Source organism: Crocodylus siamensis, chromosome 4 (assembly GCF_052110815.1).
Source record: "Crocodylus siamensis isolate JL-2025a chromosome 4, ASM5211081v1, whole genome shotgun sequence".
NCBI classification, from domain to species: domain Eukaryota; kingdom Metazoa; phylum Chordata; order Crocodylia; family Crocodylidae; genus Crocodylus; species Crocodylus siamensis.
Genome location: NC_143398.1, coordinates 214,977,403 through 214,999,446, shown reverse-complemented (window position 1 = coordinate 214,999,446; position 22,044 = coordinate 214,977,403). Strand labels below are relative to the sequence as shown.

The window sequence follows — 22,044 nt, the reverse complement described above, 5'->3', positions numbered from 1 at the left end:
ATACAGGTTAGGTTTAGTGGGGAGGATGGGTATTTCCTGTTCATTTTCCAGAAATTTCTATCATGTTAAACTCATTTTGGCTGTGAGCTAAATGTAGAAACTGTGGGATTTCTCTTTGTTACCCTTCCTCTTGCTCTTATCCTCTTCCATATTTCTTAATCTCTCTACACATACCTTTTCCTTCTTTTATGTGAAGGAACTAGAAGAAAAAGAAAGAAAGAAACACTCCATACTTCCAGGTCAGGAGGCAAAGAAATTTGGAAGTAAATAGATTGGTGCTTTTGTACTTCAATAGCCTTGACTGACAGACCTTTTGCCTCCCTGATCTTAATAGGCTATTATGTTCTCTGCAATTGCTGGCTTGAATAGAAGAACAAACTATAAAAGAGTGCTAATAAAAAATGCTTCTAGCAAAATACAGAAAAGTATTATCTTTAGGGCTAACAATCTACTTGTTGAAAAAAAGGGTTTTGTGATGTCATGGATCTCCAATTTTAAAAAGTGACTACTTCAAAAATCATGATGTTACTGTATTTATTATAATTCCAAGATGAAACACTTATGACAAAATTAGGGTTATAAATACATTCCTATAATTCAAAGAAAAAACACTAATAGAATATGGCAATTTAATATTATAAAGAAGAATATAAAATCATTGCTCAGACATGCAAGGATGAAATTAGGAAGGCCAAGCACAATTGGATTTGCAGCTAGCAAGGGATGTGAAGGGGAACAAAAAGAGTTTCTACAAGCATGTCAATAAGCAAGAGGAGGATCAGGGAAAGTGTGGGTCCCTTACTGAATGGGGGAGGCAACCTTGTGACAGAGGATGCAAAAAAGGCCCATGTGCTCAATGACTTTTTGCCTCAGTCTTCACAGGGAGCAGCCAGCAATGGCAAAAGAACAGGTTAAAGACTGTTTAGAGAAGTTGGAAGTGTACAAGTCCATGGAGCTGGATGGGATGCACCTAAGAGTGCTGAGGGAGTTGGCAGATAGCTCTGCAATCTCACTGGCCATCATCTTTGAAAATTCATGGCAATCAGGAGAGGTCTTGAATGATTGGAAAAGGGGAAATATATTCTTTTTATTTTAAGAAAGGGAAGAAGGAGGATCCAGGGAACTACAGTACCATCAGCGTCACTTCAGTCTCTGAAAAAAATTATGGAGCAGTTCCTTAAGGAAACCATTTCTTAGCACTTGGAGGAAAAGAAGGTGATTAGGAACAATTAGCATGGATTCACCAGGGGCAAGTCATGCCTGACCTACCTGATTGCCTTCTATGATGAGATGATTGGCTTTGTGGATGAGGGAAGATGGATGGATGTGGTATACCCTAATTTTTTAGCAAGGTTTTTGATACAGTTTCCCACAACATTCTTGCAGATGAGCTAAGGAAGTATGGGCTAGATGAATGGATAGAAAACTGTAATCAATGGCTCGATATCTAGTTAGCAGCTGGTATCAAGTGGAGTGCCCCAGAGGTTGGTCCTGGGGCTGGTTTTGTTCAGTGTCTTCATCAATGACCTGGAAGATGGAAAAGAGTGCACCTTCAGCAAGTTTGAAGATCACACCAAGCTGGGGGAGTAGTAGATATGCTGGAGAGTACAGCTAGGATTCAGAGTGATTTAGACAAGTTGGAGGATTGAGCCAAAAGGAATCTCATGAGGCTCAACAAGGACAACTGCAAAGCGCTGCACTTAGGACAGAACAATCCCATGCACTGGTACAGGCTGGGGGCTGACTGGCTGGGCAGCAGCTCTCAAGAAAAGGACCTGGGGATTACAGTGGACAATAAGCTGAATATGAGTCAGCAGTGTGTCCCTGTTGCCAAAGAGGCTAATGGCATACTGGGTTGCAATGGTAGGTATGTTGCCAGTAGGTCAAGCAAATCTTGAAGGGATTAGTTGCCTCTGTTCAGAACGAGTGAGGCCACATCTGGAGTACTGTGTTCACATTTGGGCCTCCCACTACAGAAAAGATGTGGACAAATTGGAGAAAATCCAGCAGAGGACAACAGAAATGGTGAGGGGGCTGACTTCTGAGGAAAGACTGAGGGAACTGGGCTTATTTAGACTAGAGAAGAGGAGACAGAGGGGACTTAATAGCAGCCTTCAACTACCTGAAGGATGGTTCAAAAGAGGGTGGAGCTGGACTGTTCTTAGTGGTGGCAGATGACAGAACAAGGAGTGGTCTGAAGTTGCAGCAAGGGAAGTTTAGGTTAGGAAAGTTTAGGTTAGATATTAGAAAATTCTCACTAGGAGGGTAGTAAAACACTGGAACAGGTTATCCAGAGAGGCAGGAGAAGCTCCTTCTTTGGAGGTTTTCAAGACCTGGTTAGACAAAGCTTTGGCTGGGATGATCTAGTTGGGGATGGTCTTGCTTTGAGCAGGTGGTTGGACTAGATGGACTCCTGAGGTCCCTTCCAACCTTAACTTTCTATGATTCTAAAGCGTAAACATTAAGAAATCCAATGCACAGATTCACTTTAAGTAAAATCATTTTAAAAGAAGAAAATGTAGGTTTAAGATACCCCAAATCCCATGTTAGATTTGTCATTCCATGTTAGAACTCTCTGTGTAAAGTTCATGTGTCTTATACTTTGGGGACCTATTTCACAGATGTTCACAGGAGCTTTTATCTGCAAATCTTCTCACTGAATTAACTATGCTTCAGAGAAGAGCTTCTTTTCTACCTAAGGCAGTGGGAGTTTCAAAATTAGATTTCAGTGCAAGCAAGAGGTAAAGTCAACATAGCTTAGCAATTCCATAGAAAGAGATTCAAAAGAGTTCTGATCCTGGATCTTTGCAAAAGGAGCTTCATAAAATATCTCAAGAACTTGGGACAGATTAAAACGCAAAATGATCTTGATAAATTGAAGATGTGGACTGAAGTGAACAGGATAAAATTCAAGAAGGACAAGTGCAAACCAGTACAACTTGAATAACTGTGCAATTAATCAGGCAGCTGTTCTAAAGAAAAGAATCTGTGGGTTAGAGAGCAACACAAAATAAACATGAGTCAACAACGTTTTACCATTGTGTGTGTATATATTTATATATATTTAAAAGTAGATATCATCCCAGAATATATAAACAGAAATGTTCTGTGTTAGATGTGAAATGAACCTTCTACTTTCCTCAGCTCTTATGCCCTCATTTAGTTTTATACATCATTCTTCAAGGAAAAAATCTAAAGAAGAGCAAGAAAAATTATCAAATGTCTAGAAAGAATGGCCTCGATAGAAGAGTGAGAGAATTAGGTTGCTTAAGTTAAAGAAGAGAAAGAGGAAAGACATAACTGTAAGAGATTTAAGTGTGCTACTTCAACCTAAAGATTAGGGCCAAGTGCTGGGACTCTTATCAAACCAAGGATTAATGGTGGGAAATGAACCAAAGGTCTAGAGAGGATTTTGGGAAAATAGTCTCATACTCTCCAACATTAATGAAGGTATTTACTCAGAAAGGAATCAAGTGACCACCCCTTGCAATGAAATATCTATGAAATGGCCATAAAAGGTATATGGCCTTTAATTTAAATTTAGCTAATGAATCTAGAATTCATTAGTTACAGGTATTTGTAGTTCAGGATGCCAGCCTCCTCCCACCCCCCACCACTTCATCTCTGTAGACAAGCCCCTAGCTGCTGTGAGAGAATGGATTTTTCAAACAATGCTTGTACCTCAGTACTCCCAATTTCTAGCATTATAGGTTAAAATGTAATAACTAAGTATAACTTTATTTAGGACATTTTTACATGCAAATATGAAGGCAAGGACACCTATACAACTCTAATTTTAGAATATTTTTATTAAATATTACCTGACAAATTTATGTTATAAAATAAAATTTCTCCTATCGCATTAGATGCTTTCCTTTATATAGTATTGCCCAAAGGAGAAATCACTATTCCTCATAAAATCTAATTAGGAGCCACAAGGCATAATTAAATATAATATTTGAATATGTTAAAAAAAATCTGTGACTGACATGGCATACTAGGTATGTCTATATCATGTACTGTAACACTGTGTTGAGCAGGTCAAATATGATATCTGTTGATTTAATGTTTTACCCGTTCTCTGTTATGTGGGAACACTCAACATATCCAACAGTGCTACAGTCTGTGTAAAGTGGGAACGTTTCTTATACACCCTACTGATTACAGATTTTTTTTGCTACCATATGGTATATTCACTCAGAAATAAAGGGAGCTCCCCTCTGGGATCAAGCAATGAGTGCTGACGATTGCAACACACAATTTCAATGCCCCTGAACAGTCGTTTTGCCTGAATCACTTAAGGTGCAGGGAGTCTTGCATGACCCAGATTCTTATATGTTAAGAATGATATTGCCAAAGGTCATTTGAATGCCCCCATCAAACCAAGCCTCTCTTCCTTTCCTTGTGGTTTTACTATCAACTACCAATGGGTGACCAATCTAAAAACAAACCAGAAGTCAGAAAAAACTATAACAAAATAAACTATAACAAAATTATCAACAGATAAAAAACTTTAAGTGGATTGCTATTAAAGATGTGATGCATGCTATTCACTACATCCCTGATTCTTCCCATAAAGGTGGAGAAAATAAAAACTATATATCAAGAGCTCCAACAGCAACAATTTGGTAGTTAACCCCTCAGCAAAATCCGAGCGGTCTCACTCAGCAAAATCCAAGCAGTCAAAAAGCTTTCTCTCATGCGTGGATGACTTCTACCTGACTCAAGAAGTCTATGGGCCAACGAGAGGCAAAGCGCTGCTAGACCTAGTACTGGCTACGGGGACGACCTAATCGGCGACCTAGTGATCAATGGGAAGCTGGGTGACAGCGACCATGAGCTGATCACCTTCACCATCTGCCGTAAAGCTGGCAAGTCAGTCAGCAACACAGAAGTCCTTCACTTCAGAAAAGCTGACTTTGACAAGCTCAAGAGACTTGTCAGTCAGGCCCTCAGGGACCATGACCCCAGGGAGATGGGAGTTCAAGAAGAGTGGTTGCTTCTCAAGGAAGTGATCCTCAGTGCACAAGCTAAATCTATTCCAACACGGAGGAAAGGCAGCAAGAAGGCACAGCAGCCCCCCTGGCTCTCCAGGGACCTAGCGGACCTCCTATGGCTAAAAAGGAAAGCCTACAAAGGATGGAGGATGGGATTCACCTCCAAGGAGGATTATTCTGCACTGGTCAGGTCCTGCAGGGAGCAAACCAGGAAAGCCAAGGCTGCAACTCAACTCCAACTAGCTTCAAGCATCAAGGACAACAAAAAGTCCTTTTTCAGATATGTGGGGAGCCGGAGGAAAAGCAAGGGCAATGTTGGACCCCTGCTAAACCAGATGGGGCAACTGACAACTGACGCCCAGGAAAAAGCCAACCTATTAAATAGGTACTTTGCGTCAGTCTTTCATCAGTCCCATGGGACGCCCATGCCTGCTATGGGACAGGGAGATCCGGGTGATGGGGATCCCCTACCCTCCATAAATGCTGACCTCGTAAAGGAACACCTTGAGAAGCTGGATACCTTCAAGTCAGCCGGCCCTGACAATCTGCACCCCAGGGTACTCAAGGAGCTGGTGAGCGTCATAGCCCAGCCCCTGGCACAGATCTTTGAAAACTCCTGGCACTCTGGTGTAGTGCCCGAAGACTGGAAGAAGGCCGATGTGGTGCCGATCTTCACCACAAAGGTGAAGGGAGGAGAGTGGATCCACCTAACTACAGGCCCATTAGCCTGACTTCTATCCTGGGGAAGATCTTAGAAAAGTTTATTAAGAAGGCCATCCTTGATGGCCTGGCCCAGGCTAACATTCTAAGAGAAAGCCAGCACGGGTCTGTTGCGGGTAGGTCTTGTTTGACCAATCTCATTTCCTTCTATGACCAGGTGACCTATCACCTGGACAAGGGAGAAGAGATTGATGTCATATATCTTGACTTCAAAAAAGCCTTTGATCTGGTATCCCATGATCACCTCTTGGCCAAACTGCCCAGTTGTGGCCTTGGCTCCACCACGATCCGCTGGCTGGGAAACTGGCTCTGTGGTCGAACCCAGAGGGTTGTAATTGATGGCAGTCACTCATCGTGGTGCCCTGTGACCAGTGGGGTCCCTCAAGGCTCTGTCCTGGGACCCATACTGTTCAACATCTTCATTAATGATGTGGACATTGGAGTCAGGAGTGGACTGGCCAAGTTCGCCGATGACACCAAACTTTGGGGCAAGGCATCCATGCCAGAAGATAGGCGGGTGATCCAGGCTGACCTGGACACGCTCAGCAAATGGGCAGACAAGAACCTGATGGTGTTTAACACCGAAAAATGCAAGGTTCTCCACCTTGGGAGGAAAAACCTGCAGCATCCTTATAGGCTCGGCAGTGCTACGTTGGATAGCACTACAGAAGAAAGAGACTTGGGGGTCATCATTGACCACAAGATGAACATGAGCCTCCAATGTGATGCTGCGGCTAGTAAAGTGACCAAAACGCTGGCTTGCATCCATAGATGCTTCTTGAGCAAATCCCGGGACGTCATTCTCCCCTTGTACTCGGCCTTGGTGAGGCCGCAGCTGGAGTACTGTGTCCAGTTTTGGGCTCCACAATTGGAGAAGCTTGAGAGAGTCCAGAGGAAAGCCACGCGCATGATCAGAGGTCAGGAAAACAGATCTTACGATGACAGGCTGAGAGCCATGGGACTCTTTAGCCTGGAAAAGCGTAGGCTCAGGGGTGATCTGATGGCCACCTATAGGTTTATCGGGGGTGACCACCAGGATCTGGGGGAACGTTTGTTCACCAGAGCGCCCCAAGGGATGACGAGGTCGAACGGTCACAAACTCCTGCAAGACCGTTTCAAGCTGGACATAAGGAAGAATTTCTTTACTGTCCGAGCCCCCAAGGTCTGGAACAGTCTGCCAGCGGAGGTGGTTCAAGCACCTACATTGAACACCTTCAAGAGTAAATTGGATGCTTATCTTGCTGGGATCCTATGACCCCAGCTGACTTCCTGCCCTTTGGGCAGGGGGCTGGACTCGATGATCTTCCGAGGTCCCTTCCAGCCCTAATGTCTATGAAATCTATGAAATATCTCAATCAGGGTTGCATCACAATTAGAGGTACACTGATACATCGGTCTGGTATTGGATTGGTACCAATATGAAGAAAATTCTCTGTATCGGATATCAGCCCAATGGGGCCAACAATTTGGCTGATAAATGCCTGTGCTGCACGCAGCTACAATGCAGCATGGAGCACAGCTGGCAGCGTGGAGAGCTGCCTCCAGCTGGTAAGTTGGAAGGGGAGGGCAGAGGAAAGGGATGTGGGGGCGCTGATCAATGCTCAGGCACTGCCCAGCTGAGGCAGGGGGATGGTCCATTGCTGCTTACATTCCAGGGGGGCAGAGGCATGTGTCTCCAGATCTGCATGGCTTGGAGCAGGCTTTGGCTGCTCCTGGAGAAGGCTGCAGCCACCCCAAATTTCACTGCAGCTCTACTGCCAACCCTGTGCCACCACCTGATGCAGCCACAGCTTTTTAGCAGGCAGCAACATGGGGCTGGGAGTGGAGCTGTGATGAAATTTGGGGTGGCTGCAGCCTTTTCCCAGCACTGCCAGAGCCTGCTCCAATCCCAGCCTTCAGCAAGAAAAGCCCTGTGCAGTGCCAGCTCCGTCTCCACCCAGCAGCTGCAGCCCACCCTGAGCCATGCAGATCCAGAGGCACACTCTCCCCACACCCTCCAGGGATGCAAGCAGTGACAGGAGCTGTCCCCACCAAACATGCCACAGCTCCGTCCCATGCCCCCCTCACTGGGCAGCGCCTGCCCCCTCCCTCAGCATGGGGGCTGTTGACCTGCCCCCCCCACGCCCCTTCCCTTCCCTGTCCCTTTCCACAACACTGGACTTACCACCTGGAGGCAGCTGTATAAGATATCGGATCGGTATTGGCAAATATGCCTCCTTAAATATCAGCTATCGGTATTGGCCCCCAATGTCTTTACCTTTACTCAGTAGGGTGAAGATGTATGCAAATATCAAGGGATTGAAAATCAAACAGTTTTTTGTTAGGTTTTTTTTTTTAAATGACCTGTGGTTATATGCATTTATTCCCTTAATACTGTGAAAAGACTAATAATAGCCAAGAAAAAGCAATAATAGGCCAGCAACGCAGAAGAAATATGAGAAACATTTGCCTGAGTCAAACTGTAAGAATGCCAGAGCTCAGAATAAACAGAATTTGAAAAGTTTCTCTTGTGCATTTTTCCGTATGTTTATGCTTAAAATGTACAGCAGATGTCTAGAATATGCCTGCACAGAGTATGTTCCTGTGATTCTGCCCCACTGAAGATAAAGGCAAAACATGTATTGACTACAACTAGTCAACTGAAAGTGTATACTTTATTATACTTCCAAAGAAGATTTCCTCATGTCCATGTTTGGAAGCCATGAGCCTTCATAATAAAACTCTAAGTTATAGGTTATGAGAACAGACAAAAACAAGATAGAAGGAGAAAAAAACATTTTGCCCCATTGTCAAGCTAGCTATATGCCACTTAATCATTTTGCTATGTGGAATTCTTATATAGCCACCTGATTATGAGCACTAGCACCTGGAACCTGCTACACAGGTGAGGGAAAGGAAATGTCTTTGAACACAGCAGGGAAAGTTGGGTCAGAGTTAAACCCAAACTGATTAGAGAAATTTCTAGAAGTGTAGGATTTTCTTTTCTTTTCTCTGTAACTAAGGTAATGGAACCCTATCTCATTAAATGTGGAAAAATATTCAGATAAGGCATGTTATGCTAACAGTTTCTTTTATGGTTTATATTTTTATTATCGTTTTTAAGAATGTTACTGTGATATCAGTAATTTCATGCAGATGGCTTTAAAGAGATGAAAATCTCTCAGCTTCTAACAAGCAGTAAAGGGTTTTCCTGCACCCCTTCCCCTATTTGTGATCTTGTGTTGTCTCTCATTAAGGTATGTTACAAAGGAATATGGCAACTAAATAAAGGGAAGAAATTTTAATTCCAAAGAGGACACATGGATGATAGGTACTCTGTTTTCTTTATACGTCCTTCTTCCACCAGTTGATATCTGATAATTTAAGTCCTTCTTGTGAAGAACATATATCATGAAACCATTGCATTTTAAAATAATTCTGCCTGGTTTATTTATTTTATTTTTAACTTATTATTTCGAACAGATACACGCAAAAGGACACACTCAGCATGTTAGTAACTTTAACAATAAGCAATCTCAAAGAAGCAAATAGGAGAACTTAAGTTACTCATGTGTTGATATGTTTGTAGGACCACCCCACAAGATTTGCTACTTCTGGTGTTTATCATTATTGAAATAATAATAATTAAAAATTTTTAATATAAAAATTCCACAGAAAGCAGTTCCAATATTACATTCAAAGGATTAAGTTTTAAAAGTAAGAACTAAGCAAAATGAGTATTGAAAAGGTCACATTTCTGTATATTAAATAAAATCTAGATAACAGAACTACAGCTAGCATACAGAAACATAGAAAATTAGGGTTGAAAGGGACCTCAGGAGGTCGTCTAATCCAGCCCCCTACTCAAGGCAGGACCACTCCCAACTACATCATCCCAGCCAAAGCTTTGTCTATCCAGGTCTTAAACATTTCCAAGGATGGAAATTCCACCACCTCTCTGGGTAACCTGTTCCACTGTTTTAATACCCTCCTAATGAGACATTTTTTTCTTAATATATAACCTAAACTTCCCTTGCTGCACCTTTAGACCATTACTCCTTGTTACTCATCTGCCACCACACAGAGCAGTCTAGCTCCATCCTCTTTCAAGCCCCATTTCATGTGGTTGAAGGATGCTATTAAATCCCCTCTGTCTCCACTTCTCCAGACTAAATAAGCCAAGTTCACTCAGTCTTTCCTTATAAGTCATGCCCCCCCAGCCCCTTCATCATTTTTGTTGCCCTCCACTGGACTCCTTCCGATTTGTCCACATCCTTTCTGTAGTGGGGGTGCCCAAAGCTGAACACAGTACTCCAGATGTGGCCTCACCAGTGCTGAATAGAGGGGAAGAAGCACTTTCCTTGAACTGCTAGCAGCACACCTACCAACGTTGCCCAATATGCCATTAGCCTTCTTGGCAACAAAGGTACACTGTTGGCTCATATTCAGCTTATTGTCCACTGTAATCCCCAGGTCCTTTTCTGCAGGCCTACTGACCAGCCAGTCAGTGCCCCAGCCTGTACCAGTGCATGGGATTGTTCTGTCCTAAGTGCAGGATTTTGCACTTGTCCTTGTTGAACTTCATGAGATAACTTTTGGCCCAATCTTCCACTTTATGTCGGTCACTTTGAATCCTAGCCCTACCCTTCAGTGTATCTACTACTCCCCCCAGCTTGGTGTCATCTCTAAACTTGCTGAGAGTATCCTCTGCGCCATCTTCCAGGTCCTTAATGAAGACATTGAACAAAACCGGCCCCAGGACTGACCCCTGGAGCATTCCACTTGACACTGGATGCCAACTAGACCTCAAGTCATTAATTATTACTCTCTGAGCCTGATACTCCAGCCAGTTTTCTATCTACCCTACAGTCCATTCATGTAGCCCATACCTCCTTAACTTCCCTGTGAAAATGTTGTGGGAGACCATATCAAAAGCCTTGCTAAAATCAAGGTGTATCACATCCACTGGTCTCTCCACATTCACAGAGCCAGTCACCTCATCATAGAAGCTAATCAGGTTGGTCAGGCATGACTTGACCCTGGTGAATCCATGCTGACTGTTCCTAATCACCTTCTTCTCCTCCAAGTGTTTACAAATGGATTCCTTGAGGATGTGCTTCATGATTTTCCATGGACTGAGGTAAGGTTGACAGATCTGTAGTTCCCTGGATCTTCCTTTTTCCCCTTCTTAAATATGGGCACTGTTTGCCCTTTTCCAGTCATCCAGACCTCTCCTGATCACTATGAGTTTTCAAAGATGATGGCCAGTGGCTCTTCAATCTCATCAGTCAACTCCCTCAGCATCCCTAGGTGCATCCAATCCCCCTGGACTTGTATATGTCCAACTTCTCTAAACAGTGCCTAACCTGTTCTTTAGCCACTGTTGGCTGCTCACTTCCTCCCCAAACTGTGCTGCCTGGTACAGTAGCCTGGGAGCTGACCTTGCCTGTGAAGACTGAGGCAAAAAAGGCATCGAGCACTTCAGCCTTTTCTGCATCCTCTGTCACAAGGTTGCCTCCCCCATTCAGTAAGGGACCCACACTTTCCCTAATCTTCCTCTTGCTATCAACATACTTGTAGAAACCCTTCTTGTTACCCTTCACATCCCTTCCTAACTGCAACTCCTATTGTGCTTTGGCCTTCCTGACTTAATGCCTGTATGCTTGAGCAATGCTTTTATACTCCTCCCTATTTATTTGTTCAACTTTCCACTTCTTATAAGCTTCCTTTTTTTGACTTAGTTTACTGAAGAGTTCCCTGCTAAGCAAAGTTAGTCTTCTGCCATATTTGCTTGTCTTCCTATGCATCAGGATAGTTTGTTCCTGCACTCTCAGTAAGGCTTCTTTCAAGTATAGCCAACTCTCCTAGATTCTTCTCTCCCTCACACTGGCTTCCCAAGGGATCCTGCCTATGAATTTCCTGAGCAAGTCTAAGTCTGCTTTTCTGAAGCCCAGGGTCTTTACTTTGCTGCTCTCCATCCTTCCTTTCCTCAGGATCCTGAACTCAGTCATCTCATGGTCACTGCTGCCCAAGCTGCCATCCACTACTACTTTCCCCACCAACTTTTCCCTGTTTGCGAGCATAAGGTCAATAAGAGCATGGCCCCTAGTTGGCCTCTTCAGCACTCGCACCAGGAAGTTTCCCCAATACTCTCCAGAAACTTCCTGGATTTCCTGTGCACTGCTGTATTGTCCTCCCAAGCACATGTCAGGGTGACTGAAGTCTCCCATAAGAACCAGGGCTTTTGATTGGGAAACTTCTGCTAGATGTTTGAAGAAAGCCTCATCCACCACTTCCTCCTGGTCTGGTGGTCTATAGCAGACCCCCACCACAACATCACCCTTGTTGCTTTCCCCTCTAACCTTAACCAGAGACTTTCAACAGGCCTATCTCCAGTTTCATACTGAAACTCTGAGCAATCATATGGCTCTTTTATATAAAGTGGAACTCCTTCTCCTCTTCTTCCCTGCCTGTCCTTTGTGAACAGTTTGATACATAGCTTTTTTTTAAAAATAAATACTAAAGTGATTGAAGATTTTCCACTAGGTATTGTTCAGATTTAAAACAATGTAATTTCCTGTGCACCAAATGAAAACTTAGGATAAGACACTACATCTCTCTGCTGTCTTGAAAGTGTTAATATTAATATGTGCATCAGGCCCTCTGTTAAGAGAAGGCAATTGGAAAGTTTCCTGTGCTGTTCTAAGTGCAGTGTGCTATATTGCAGACAATACTTTGTGAGACTTATTTGCTGCATTGCAGCATACCTTACTGCAGCACTGGAAGCTTCAGTAGGTCTTTGCCATATTGCTCAATAATACAAGTCTGTAAAACAGCTAGAAATTCAGTATTTTCTCTGCATTGATTTCCTCTACAAGACTGTGACAGTCACAGGCTATATGCCTGTATCTGTGCCCTTTTTTAGAAAAATGAGAAATTAGCACAATCACTGTGGAAGTGCATGCAGTTTTAATGCCAAAATGGGCATTGGCAAAGCTCCATTAACCACTATATCTCTGCACAAATACCAAAAACTGTTTACAAAAAGTGTGAAGAACTGAGATGAGTTAGAGATTTTAGAGGCAATTAGACATAGTAACTCATTGAAATACCAAATTTCACATACTTTTTCTTTCTCCTCTGCTCTCCAAATCATTTCCTTTTGTTTCTGTAGCCTTTCTTTTTCATCTTCCTTTTCTTTTCTTCTGGCAGCTATAGCAACTTCCAATCTGGCAGCCTCCTCTTGTTGTGCTCTCCACTGCAGAACCTAAAAGAAAAGACTGAGAAAGTCTTCACATGTAGATTGACCCATGATAAAAGAAATGTAATATCTTGACCCTGGAAACAAGAATTTGAATAATGCAGAAACGCATTTTATACATTAAGTTTTATGGTTCAGCAATATGCAATTACCTAATGAACATTATTTCCCTATTGTAAGTCAGTCTTAATTTGGTGGCATAGTATTTAAGGAGCACAAACACATATGCAAATGTAATAACTTTGGGTAAATTGTCAAAAGCATTTAAGTGGCATAAAAGACTGAGGTAAAAGAAGGTGGAGCTTCTCTACCTCTACAGCAAATTAGTTGCTCCGTATGATTGCCTATGTAAGTAAACCCCTACCCCTCAGTAAAAAGAAAGTTAACAGAGAGCAGAGGAGAAGGAGAACGAAGATTCGTTCTTGTTTACTATCGGAGAAGTACGTGCGCCAGGGCACTTAGCAAAGAGCAGTGAAAACACTGGGAAGCTCCAACCCCATTTGCTTTATGTTCACTTGTTTGTATGTCCATTCTCTCAGGTGTAGTCAGCACACAGCTCTTTCTTCTAAGCAACTGTATACTGTGTTGTTGTTGTTGTTACTGCTGCTGCTGTTATTGAAGCTCTACCACATATCTCCCAGACCAGAGAGAATTGCTCCCATTCAAATACAAGGACCTTGGTTGCATCCTACATGAAACCAATTTTCTCCAGTCGCTCTGCAAGGGTTCGGACAATGAAAAAATCCTTAAATTAGAACACAAAAAGGTAGGTATTATGGCCATACACACACCTGAGAGACTGCCAGAAACAAAGGAAGCTTGTATAGAACAGTATACTTTAATAGCAGGGTGACCATACATCCAGGATTTTGGAGGCTGGTCCCAGCCAGCCAGTGAGAATTAAAATGAGCGTCCTAGAAACACAGGCGTGCAGACCACAGTCTGGCAGGGAAGTGGAAAGCAAGGAGTGGCATGGAGTGCCAGGCAGACAGGCAGGCAGACACAGCTGCCAGTGTACCATGCCCACCTCTACCTGAAGCAGCACTGCTGACTTCGGGGGCAGAAGGCAGGTGAAGTGTCCTGGATTTCACACTCTCCTGTATGGTCGCCCTATTTAATACTCAATGGGCCCTGTTTACCCATGGGAGCAGTGGACAAAGATGAAAACTGGTTACAGAGAAAATAATTCCATAATTTGAAGAAGCCATTGGAAGAAGGGCTCCCTATGGGACTCTGACTTAAGCCCAAAGAACACCCAAGAGTGGTAAAGAAAGGCAGGTATTTTATTATTTTGTTTAGATATGTTTATTTCTTATGTTAGTTAAACAGTCATTGATTTCTGGAACCCTTACAGGTCTCTTGGCTGCATCTGTCACATGTCCCTGAAGAGATAAGCTAGAGACACAGAGCACTTACAAGATTGAAAACTCTAGGAAAAGTTCCACTTAAGCTATAGTGGGAGGTCAGAACTGATTCTGGAAGTTTCACACCTGGGCTGTGGGGTCTCATTTCCTGAGTAACAGATATAAAACCTGTGCCCAAAAATTGTGTCAAAGAAGCCAAGGAAAGGGTCAATGGTGGTCCTATTCAGACAAGGAAAGTCAAAGGACAGGTGGATCCCAGGATGAAAAGACTCAAACACTGCAATCAGCAAACTTTACCAAGAATCTGGTCACTGTCCTGACTTCCAGGGAATGTTTTAGGCATCAGTGACCAGACTACTATGGGATAAAATGTTTATTACCCTAATCCCTATATTTCTGGAAGAAAATGAAAAATTCAGAAGAAAGAAATGGGAGACAGTCAGAGCCCCTCACATTTACAGATCCACTTTGTTTTGACTTCTGTTTCACCATTTTGAAGGGACAGTGTTTTACTTTCTCATTTTGTTTCATTTTGAAGCACTGTTCCATTTCATTTCGTCGAAACTCTTTCGCTGTTTCAACGTGTTTAAACATCTAGCCCATAGATTATAATGGGGAATCATGAAAATGCCAATAACTTTGTCATTTCTTGCCTGATTCAGATGAAAATTGCAGAGATGGTAGTGCCTTCTGAGGACATGAAAGCTGCCAAGTTTCAAGGAGATAGGTACAGGGATTTTTGTGAAACTATACCTCAAACAGTTGAAATTCGTGGGGAATTCGGCACAGGGGACACAACGGTGGGAGTCTACTACAGACCTCCCACTCAAAGTCCCGAGCTTGACCAGGAGTTCGCCCAGGAACTGACTGAGGCCGCTTGCTCCAGGACCTTGGTTGTCATGGGTGACTTCAATTACCCGGACATCTCGTGGGAAGATCACTCAGCTAAATCTGAGCGGGCGCAAAGCTTTCTCTCGTGCGTGGATGACTTCTACCTGACTCAAGAAGTCTATGGGCCAACGAGAGGCAAAGCGCTGCTTGACCTGATACTGGCTACGGGGGACGACCTAATCGGTGACCTAGTGATTGATGGGAAGTTGGGTGACAGCGACCACGAGCTGATCACCTTCACCATCCGCCGTAAAGCTGGCAAGTCAGTCAGCAACACTGAAGTCCTTGACTTCAGAAAAGCCGACTTTGACAAGCTCAAGAGGCTAGTCAGTCAGGCCCTCAGGGACCATGACCCCAGGGAGTTGGGAGTTCAAGAAGAGTGGTTGCTTCTCAAGGAAGCGATCCTCAGTGCACAAGCTAAATCTATTCCAACACGGAGGAAAGGCAGCAAGAAGGCACAGCAGCCCCCCTGGCTCTCCAGGGACCTAGTGGACCTACTGTGGCTAACAAGGAAAGCCTACAAAGGATGGAGGATGGGATTCACCTCCAAGGAGGATTACTCCGCGCTGGTCCGGTCCTGCAGGGAGCAAACCAGGAAAGCCAAGGCTGCAACTCAACTCCAACTAGCTTCAGGCATCAAGGACAACAAAAAGTCCTTTTTCAGATATGTGGGGAGCCGGAGGAAAAGCAAGGGCAATGTTGGACCCCTGCTAAACCAGATGGGGCAACTGACAACTGACGCCCAGGAAAAAGCCAACCTATTAAATAGGTACTTTGCGTCAGTCTTTCATCAGTCACACGGGATGCCCATGCCTGCTATGGGACAGGGAGATCTGGGTGAGGGGGATCCCCTACCCTCCATCAATGCTGACCTCGTAAAGGAACACCTTGAGAAGCTGGATACCTTCAAGTCAGCTGGCCCTGACAACCTGCACCCCAGGGTACTCAAGGAGCTGGTGAGCGTCATAGCCCAGCCCCTGGCACAGATCTTTGAAAACTCCTGGCGCTCTGGTGTAGTGCCCGAAGACTGGAAGAAGGCCAATGTGGTGCCAATCTTCAAGAAAGGGAGGAGAGTGGATCCGGCTAACTACAGGCCCATTAGCCTGACTTCTATCCTGGGGAAGATATTAGAAAAGTTTATTAAGGAGGCTATCCTTGATGGACTGGCCCAGGCTAACATTCTAAGGGACAGCCAGCATGGGTTTGTTGCAGGTAGGTCTTGTTTGACCAATCTCAGTTCCTTCTATGACCAGGTGACCTATCACCTGGACAAGGGAGAAGAGATTGATGTCATATATCTTGACTTCAAAAAAGCTTTTGATCTGGTATCCCATGATCACCTCTTGGCCAAACTGGCCAGTTGTGGCTTTGGCTCCACCACGATCCGCTGGCTGGGAAATTGGCTTCGTGGTCGGACCCAGAGGGTTGTGATTGATGGCAGTCACTCATCGTGGTGCCCTGTGACCAGTGGGGTCCCTCAAGGCTCTGTCCTGGGACCCATACTGTTCAATATCTTCATTAATGATGTTGACATTGGAGTCAGAGTGGACTGGCCAAGTTCGCCGATGACACCAAACTTTGGGGCAAAGCATCCACGCCAGAAGATAGGCGGGTGATCCAGGCTGACCTGGACACGCTCAGCAAATGGGCACACGAGAACCTCATGGTGTTTAACACCAAAAAATGCAAGGTTCTCCACCTTGGGAGGAAAAACCTGCAGCACCCTTATAGGCTCGGCAGTGCTACGTTGGTTAGCACTACAGAAGAAAAAGACTTGGGGGTCATCATTGACCACAAGATGAATATGAGCCTCCAATGCGATGCTGCAGCTAATAAAGCGACCAAAATGCTGGCGTGCATCCATAGATGCTTCTCAAGCAAATCCCGGGACGTCATTCTCCCCTTGTACTCGGCCTTAGTGAAGTCGCAGCTGGAGTACTGCGTCCAGTTTTGGGCTCCACAATTCAAAAAGGATGTGGAGAAGCTTGAGAGAGTCCAGAGGAGAGCCACGCGCATGATCAGAGGTCAGAAAAACAGATCTTAGGATGACAGGCTGAGAGCCATGAGACTCTTTAGCCTGGAAAAGCGCAGGCTCAGGGGTGATCTGATGGCCACCTACAAGTTTATCAGGGGTGACCACCAGGATCTGGGGGAACATCTGTTCACCAGAGCGCCCCATGGGATGACGAGGTCGAACGGTCACAAACTCCTGCAAGACCGTTTCAAGCTGGACATAAGGAAGAATTTCTTTACTGTCTGAGCCCCCAAGGTCTGGAACAGTCTGCCAGCGGAGGTGGTTCAAGCGCCTACATTGAACACCTTCAAGAGTAAACTGGATGCTTATCTTGCTGGGATCCTATGACCCCAGCTGACTTCCTGCCCTTTGGGCAGGGGGCTGGACTCGATGATCTCCCGAGGTCCCTTCGAGCCCTAATGTTTATGAAATCTATGAAATCAAAACTCATATAGCTTGCTGGCAGTGGCAGCCTGCTGTCATCCCCTGTGCAGATCTGGAGGCCCATACCCCCAAGAGGGCTGTGGGGCTGTGCCGGACTCCTCCCCGGGATGCAGGCCCCTGGATCTGCATGTGGGATGACATGAGGCTGCCACTGCCGCCTGGGATCAGCACTGTGTGCAGCCCTTGTCCAGCGCCGGGAAGACTGCTGTTGCCACTGGCCCCAGGCAGTAGTGGCAGCCTCCTGTCATTCCACATGCAGATCTGGGGGCCTGTGCCCCCCAGAAGACCAGTGCTCAGTGGTGGTGCTGGGAGTTGCAGGAGGGGCTATAGCAAATTTTGGGGTGGCAGCAGCCCCCCTTCCACCACTGTGGCCTGCCCTGAGTGCTGGGGAGAGGCCAGGGCCACCCCTACAGCAGCCCCGGGAATGGCAGATGCCGCCTGCCTATAGCTGCTGGGCTGCACTGCACCAGGGGGTTCGGGGCATGATGCATCCCACCAGCTGCAGGCAGCCAGCGTCAGCCCCTTCTGGGGCTGCAGCAGGGGCAGCACTGGGCCCTTCCCAGCACTCGGTGGCAGTGCTAGGAGGGCAGGTTCAGCTCCATGGAGCTGGCAAAGCCACTCGGAGCACAGCCCTAGCTCTCCCACCTCCCGCCACCAGGCTGCACTCCAAGTGACTCTGCCAGCCTGTGGTGGCAAGAAGCCCCCACAAGCATCAAGGGGGCTGGGGAAAACCCCAAGAGCCCCTGTAGGGAACACAAAGACCCCCCAGATCCCAGGGAACTTGCTTTTCTTAGCACGGCCAGAGCCAGAACCAGAGCCATGGCCACACGACCCAGCATTATGCTGGCTCTTTAAACAGCTGTTCCCAAGGTGGGGAAACCCCGGGCTAATTGTGGCAGCTTGGGCAACCGCTACAGGAAGTTCAAAAACTGGTGGCTGGCAGGAGTGTTGCCACAGGTGCTGTGCCTGCACCTGGAGCAAGGAGAGCAGTGTCTCTGCATTCGGCAGGGGGACGATCGGTCCCCACCTGCCTGCATTCAAGAATTCATAAGAGCACCTCTCTCTCTGGGAGCCCAGCCCTCTGGCATCAGGGTCCAGGGCTCCAGATGCCTTGACATCCTCGCAACTGACCGGTACTGAAGCTGAACCCCACAGTAAAAGGGTTTCACAGGGAATGGTGGAAACAATGATACCAATGCCCAAGCAGTTGGCAAGTGGACAGGGTGTAGGGGAGGCGGAGCCCTGAGGAACACTGCGGTGCAAATGTGAGTACCTCCGTCACCGGGTCACCCAAGAAGAGGAACACCACTGAACCCCCTCCTTTAACTTAATAACAACAAGTCATGGCAGAAAAGTTGAGGGGTGCTCCAGTAAAGGGAGATGGTATGGTACTTACCCCGCTCACTAGAGGTGCCACACAGCCCCACAGAACAGCCTGGAAGCAGGAGGCAGTGGAGAGCCACTGACCAGGACTGCGCTTGACGTTAGGGCTGCACTCCGAGTAGCTCTGCCACTGGCTTTCCACCACCTCCCACCGACAGGCTCGCATCTGTGGAGCTGCAGAACCTCCAGCCACTGGGCTGTGCTCGCCAGAGCTGTGCTCCAAGTGGCTCCACCAGCTCCATGGAGCTCAGCATGTCAGTGGGAGGCAGTAGGAGAGCCAGTGGAGGAGCCACTTGGAGCACAGCCCTGGTGAGCACAGCCCAGAAGTGGAAGGCTTTGCAGCCCCATGGAGCTGAGCCTGGCAGCAGGAGGCAGCAGAGAGCCACCAGCCAGGGCTGCACTTGGAGCTAGGGCTGCACTCAGAGCAGCTCCACCACTGGCTGTCCGCTGCCTCCCACTGCCAGGCTCAGCTCCATGGGGCTGCATAACCTCCCACCACCAGGCTGTGCTTGCCAGGGCTGCACTCAGAGTGGCTCCACCACTAGGCCTTCCGCCACCTCCTGCCACCAGGTTCAGCTCCATAGGGCTGGCAGAGATGCTCAGAGCACAGCTCTGTCTCTTCCCCAGCTCCCACCACTGGGCTGCTCTCTGAGTCACTCTGCCAGCCCCACAGAGCTGAGCCTGGCACCAGAAGGCAGCGGGAAGTGGGGGAGAGCCACTGGCCAGGGCTGTGCTTGGAGCCAGGGCTGAACTCCGAGCAGCTCTGCCACTGATGCTCCCACTGTCAGGCTGAGCTCCATAAGGAAGACCCCAGCACAGCCCCCCATCCCACAGCCCTCCCATTGTAGCTGGCACTGGTGTCCCCCCAGGAAGAGCTGGGGGAAGCTGATCAGAGAACTGGGGGAAAAACTGGAGAGCTGGGGAATCCAACCAGAATGTTCAGGGACCTGAACATTCCCCCAGCTCCTGGTTCAATTCTCCAGCTCTCTGATCACTCCCCCGAGGTCTTCCCCGGGGGTACGGGCCCCTGGATCTGCACACTGGGTTTCAGCAGGCTGCCGTTGCAGTTTCAGCAGAAGCCTACTGAAACCCCATGTGCAGATCGGAGGCTGGCATCCCCTGGGAATAGCTGGGGAAATGATCAGAGAGCTGGGGGAAGCGATCAGAGAGCTGGGGAATTGAACACGGAGCTAGATGTCAGTATCAGAGCAGTCCTTCCCCACTCTTCACCCTCCATCTCCTTAGCTTCTGTTTAGGTGCAGCAAGCCCAGCTTCAAAACTTGAAACTTTTTGAAACTTTTGAAGCGTTTTGAGTGCCCTCATTTCATTTCAAAGCTGTTTTGAAGCCTTTTGTTTCATTTCAATTTCACTGTTTCGAGCTCAAAATGTGTCGAAACAGCTTCAAAATGAAACACTCGTCAAAATTTCACAGAGCCCTAGTATTTATTTAGATCTTCCACACAAACAGCACTATCTCAGCTCTTCCTTTATGATAACAGAATTTAAAATGCTGACACCCTGAATGACTTCTCTGACAGATTTAAAATAATAGCTGATAGAATCAGACAGAGCAGAGAATGAAGGCAGCTTCATTCCTTCTTCCCTTCCTAGTACATTGTCTATACAGTGATGCCAGGGATCTGATCATCCCTTACAAGCAGTAGGAGAGTGGCACTTTTGAACTGGGAAGGTATGGGTTTGGGGGCATGAAGAAAGAAAAGAGCTGAAAAAGGAAAGAAAAGTTGGGGCTGGGAGGGAAAGCAGAGACCCTGGGTGGTAAGAGAATTAAAGACCAGCAGGGATGTGGAGAGTTTGTTTGGGGGATGCAAGAAAAGAGGAACCATGAGATTAGGGAATGGTTGTGGTCCAGAAAAAACATGGGCTCAGTGTGGTAGCAAAGACACAAGCAGGAACTAAAGAAAGAAGAGAGTGAATGAAGATGGAAGCCTGGATCTAGAATAGGGTGCATGGAGACAGAGGGAGAAAAGCAGAGTGGAGAAATGAGAAGCTGGGACTATTTATGTGGATTTATGAGCTAGAAGGACTGCTAGAGGGAAGTGGTTGTGATTCTCAACCATACCTTTTAGGGGTGAAGAAAAATTCTGATAAAAAGGTGAACTCCTGGGCTCAGGTAGGGAGTAGATTAGGAAATGAACAAACTGCAGGGTAAAGTACAAAACCCCATGTGTTTTTCTCTAGACCCAACATGGGTCCTCACCCCACCAAACTGCAGAGGGCAACAGAATCTCTTCACTGACACCTGCTGTTGCATATCAGGGACCATACAATATGATCCTCTCTTAGTGGTTAATTTGTTCAATTAATTTGAACAATCAAGTGGTCGTTTATTAGCAACAGACTATATGACCTAGAAGGTATAAATTGGTAATACTGAAGAGCACATTAAGGGTGCATACAGATCTGTGGGGAGGTTAGGGAAAGGTTAGATTGTGTTAAAAATGGCCACCAGATATAACTGAATTCACCCAGGTTACGCTTAGGTCAACCTAAGTGCCATCTGTACAAAAGTTTAGGAACGTTAGAATACTTTAAAAATGGCCAAACCAATTTAAGTTAACTGTGCCTCCAATGTAGTCTAACTCAGATTGGGTTAGCCATTTTTAGACCAGTCTAACTGTCCTGACTTTCTGTACAGTTCTCAGTACAGCCTCAGGGCTGGGAAAGCCCAGCTGCTAGCCCCAGCCCCAGGGCTAATCTTTCCCTACTCACCCCTTGGCACAAAGATATTTTTAGCCTTTTCCCACTCCCAGATGGACAACCCCTTCCTACAGACCAGCCAGCCCCGCTTCTTCCTCCAGTCCACCAAACCCCCCATCCTGTAAGCTGCCAGTGCCAGTTTTTTCAGCGGTTTGCCAGGGAAGGGGATTGTTCATTTGGGGTGGAGGAAAGACCTTCCCAAGCCCCCCTGATTCTGCCAAAACCTCCCAGATCCCACCAACCCCCTGCCTGCCCTTCCAATCTCCCAAATTG

General features: G+C 46.3%; 1 protein-coding gene across 1 annotated transcript in view; it reads right to left on the bottom strand.

The window, feature by feature from the left end:
• The window catches only part of CCDC148 (coiled-coil domain containing 148), a 165,917-nt gene that overhangs the window by 38,254 nt on the left and 105,619 nt on the right, over positions 1-22,044 (bottom strand). The window contains exon 11 of the mRNA XM_090041252.1: positions 12,823-12,963. Coding sequence (XP_089897378.1) covers positions 12,823-12,963 — 141 coding nt within the window. The remainder of the gene's footprint in view (positions 1-12,822; positions 12,964-22,044) is intronic.